The sequence below is a fragment of the Dioscorea cayenensis genome, chromosome 2 (assembly GCF_009730915.1).
Source record: "Dioscorea cayenensis subsp. rotundata cultivar TDr96_F1 chromosome 2, TDr96_F1_v2_PseudoChromosome.rev07_lg8_w22 25.fasta, whole genome shotgun sequence".
Classification (NCBI taxonomy): domain Eukaryota; kingdom Viridiplantae; phylum Streptophyta; class Magnoliopsida; order Dioscoreales; family Dioscoreaceae; genus Dioscorea; species Dioscorea cayenensis.
The window spans coordinates 15,879,317-15,882,608 of record NC_052472.1 but is presented as its reverse complement, the minus strand read 5'-3'; the positions used below and the strand labels follow the sequence as shown (position 1 = coordinate 15,882,608).

General features: G+C 32.2%; 1 protein-coding gene across 1 annotated transcript; it reads left to right on the top strand.

The window, feature by feature from the left end:
• The first annotated feature begins 1,901 nt into the window (after positions 1–1,901).
• LOC120273140 ((+)-neomenthol dehydrogenase-like) lies at positions 1,902–2,805 on the top strand. The gene is made up of 5 exons (XM_039279788.1): positions 1,902–1,923; positions 2,044–2,144; positions 2,225–2,300; positions 2,399–2,532; positions 2,608–2,805. Exons 1-5 carry the CDS (start codon positions 1,902–1,904, stop codon positions 2,803–2,805), a joined length of 531 nt encoding a protein of 176 aa, XP_039135722.1.
• Positions 2,806–3,292: the final 487 nt, after the last annotated feature.

Below are 3,292 nucleotides of genomic sequence, written 5' to 3'. Positions count from 1 at the left end.
CAACATTTTTAATTCACACCTACAATTTAATTCTTAATATATATTTTTCTACCATTTCCTTTTCCTTTCTAGCAAAGCTCTTTGATCCAGAGGTATGAGTATATTTTTGTTGTTTTTTGCTAGAAACCCCAAGTCTTTCTGAATCCTACATAATGCCATGTATAGTAACTTAGAAATAAGAAAGATATAAATTTGATCAATTCATCCTTCAATGTTTTTGGCACTTTATGCGAACTCTCATAATGGATGCCAATTTGTTGGACCGGTTCAAGCAAGCATGCCAAGAAATCCAGCTAGTAGTTGTGCTTCCGGCCCAATTGGTTGTCCCAAATGATTTGCACTCACCACAATCCTCTTTTCTGGTGGTAATAACCACAAGTCTTTCAAAGTAGTTCGGCCCCTTTTCTTTTGTTGTCCATTTCTATCAACTACATATTAGTAGAAACTAAGAACATTAAGGCAAATATAATAATGTTTAAGTTTGAAGATATGAAACGAACCTGCATTTAAATTTTTCTGCTTCAGTAACTATGGGAGCGTTCTCTAATCTGTACTATTATTTTGGTTTGGCACTTGTTCATTCTGATTTGAATCAATTGAAGATGATGGGATCGAGGAATGAGGAGCAACATGAAGTGATGGAGCGGATCTAGTAGAACCAATAGGGCCTAATGAATTGGAGTTGTTAGGGTTGCTCATTCTAACACCCACACCATTATCACACCCAGTACTATTATTTGGAGCATTATTTGGCGCCGGTTCTGACACGACCATTTTCATACACTTCAATTTTAATTTCGGCATCTTTTCTCTTATCTACATCATATAAACAAAAACATGTTACAAAATTCACAACAAGTACATGTATTTTGGAAGAACAGATTAAAGGAACGTATGATATGTAACTGATATCAATTTATTTTTGATAATTAAGTAGGATGCAATAGTTGCATGGATAAATACAAGTTTGTTAAAGTATCTGCTAGTTAGTTGGCTTGAGTTCTCTTACTCAAGAATGAGGATTTAGTGACGAGTGCATATGTCATACAAAAATGAGAACTCCTTATTTATTGTGTAAAACCTTCATTAATGTCAATACTGTTTGAAGAACATTATTATTATTACTATTGTTATTATTTTCTTATTCTAGCAAAGGATTGTCATTTTCTCCTCTCTATTGTTTGGTGGAGTTATTATCTAGAATTAGTGGAATTAATTGCAATCTCTACTTCAATCCTTTTGTAGGATGGGTCATCCACCTTTGCCATGGTCAGACACTCTATGCATTTATTCAGCTATTCTTATGAGATTATAGGAACCTGAGCTTTGTTGCAAAAATTGGTGATGAAAACACTCCTTGTGAACTTGTTCTTTCTCTACTAGATGATGATCAATAATTGCATGCATTTATATATATATTAATAGTAGCTTAAACTGGGATTGAAATTTGTATAGCTAGTTAAATTAATTTCTGAATTGCGGATTGAATTGTTCAATGTTTTACTGTCTAAAAATCAATATGAGTTGTTGAACTTGACTTTCACCAAATCACACAACTAGTGACTTTTCAAATGGCCAAACATGCTACATGAAAAACTGAGATTATATGCGTACTTTTTTCTACTATCATTAGATAATCAAAATTCAGAAAAACAGCGTAAAACCGAACAATTACAAAATTTGAGCTGGCTGATACATGAGATTATGATGGAGAATTCAAAGATTAACTTCTGATGCAGCTTGCACAAAATCATTGTTAGAATCTCTAGTAAGAAGAACTAGTGGTGTAATATTAATGAAATGTATAGAATTCATCAGACAAAGACATGAAAAGGAATTGTACTTTCATCAGCATTTGAATTGCTGTCAGTAACAAGACTGTGAAGAGAATGAGCTGAAACATGCATGGGTTCCTTCAAACTTGTTGTTTTGAATCAAAGCAGCAGAAACTGGTCTAATCAGCAGGATTATGCACTATATTTATCATCTATACCCACTTATCATCTCTAATCAGCAGGATTAAGGTAATTTTTCTTTTTGAAGTTTCTGATGTTTTGTTTCATCAGCTTGATGTTTCTGATCCTGCTAGTGTTCTTTATTTAGCTCAATTCATCAAGACAAAGTTTGGAAGGCTTGATATCTTGGTATTCAAACTATGATGATTAATGAATTGGATTAATTATGAAATCAAAATTGATCTTTTTTCATGCATGTTGTTCTTCAGGTTAATAATGCTGCAATTTTAGAAATTGAGCTTGAACCAGATGCCACGGATTTACTCAAACAAGTAACTGATCTATATATTTGATTGCTATTTTGACATAAAAATTACTATATTTGATTGCTATTTGATTGCTACTTTGAACAAAATGAAGTATTTTAATTCAACAAAGCAAACATGAAATGGCAAAAGAATGCTTGAACATAAACTATTATGGAACAAAGAGTGTCACAGAGACACTCATTCCTCTTCTTCAGTTATCTCTTTCACCAAACATTGTCAATATCTCTGCTCTTTATGGACAGTTAAATGTAAGTTATTAATATCTAATCTCTTAATTAATCCTTCTTAAATTAATATATTAATTAATTAACCTTTTGTTTCAGTTCATTCATACTAAGAACATCCAAAAGGAGTTGAGTGAAGTGGATGATCAAACAGAAGAGAAAATTGATCAAATGCTGCAGAAATTTCTGAATGATATGAAGGAAAACAAGTTGGAAGAGAATGAATGGCCAACTCAATTAGCTGCATACAAGGTTTCTGAAGTGGCCTTAAACACATACAAGTTAAAACAGATATGAATTGGATAATGAGGATACAACATGATAGCAAAGGAGAAACTTCAACTCAAACATCAGACGTCATTATTATCAAATCCCATGTGAATTAAAGAAACAGAAATCTGTAGAACTGAAAACTGTAGAACTACAATCTGCAGATATGAAATAAAGGAACAGAATGCTGTGTTTTGAAAACTGCAGAACTAGCTTCAGAAAAGTATGCTATTCCACATACTTTTGCTTTTCTATTAGTTACGAAGCTTTGCCACATCAATTTGTTTTGTATATCACACTTTGTTATATTTGCTAATGAGTAATAAGAGATTTGTTTTGTATATTAAATCTCTTATACTTTGTTATAATCTGTCACCAGGGATTCAGGGTAGAAAATTATGCCATAGCAATAATAGACATAAACTCCATGAAATCAAAGGCATAGAAGCACGTAGAAAAGAACATAAAGATTAGTAATATAAAATAGCAAGAATTACAATAACAAAAGCACTGC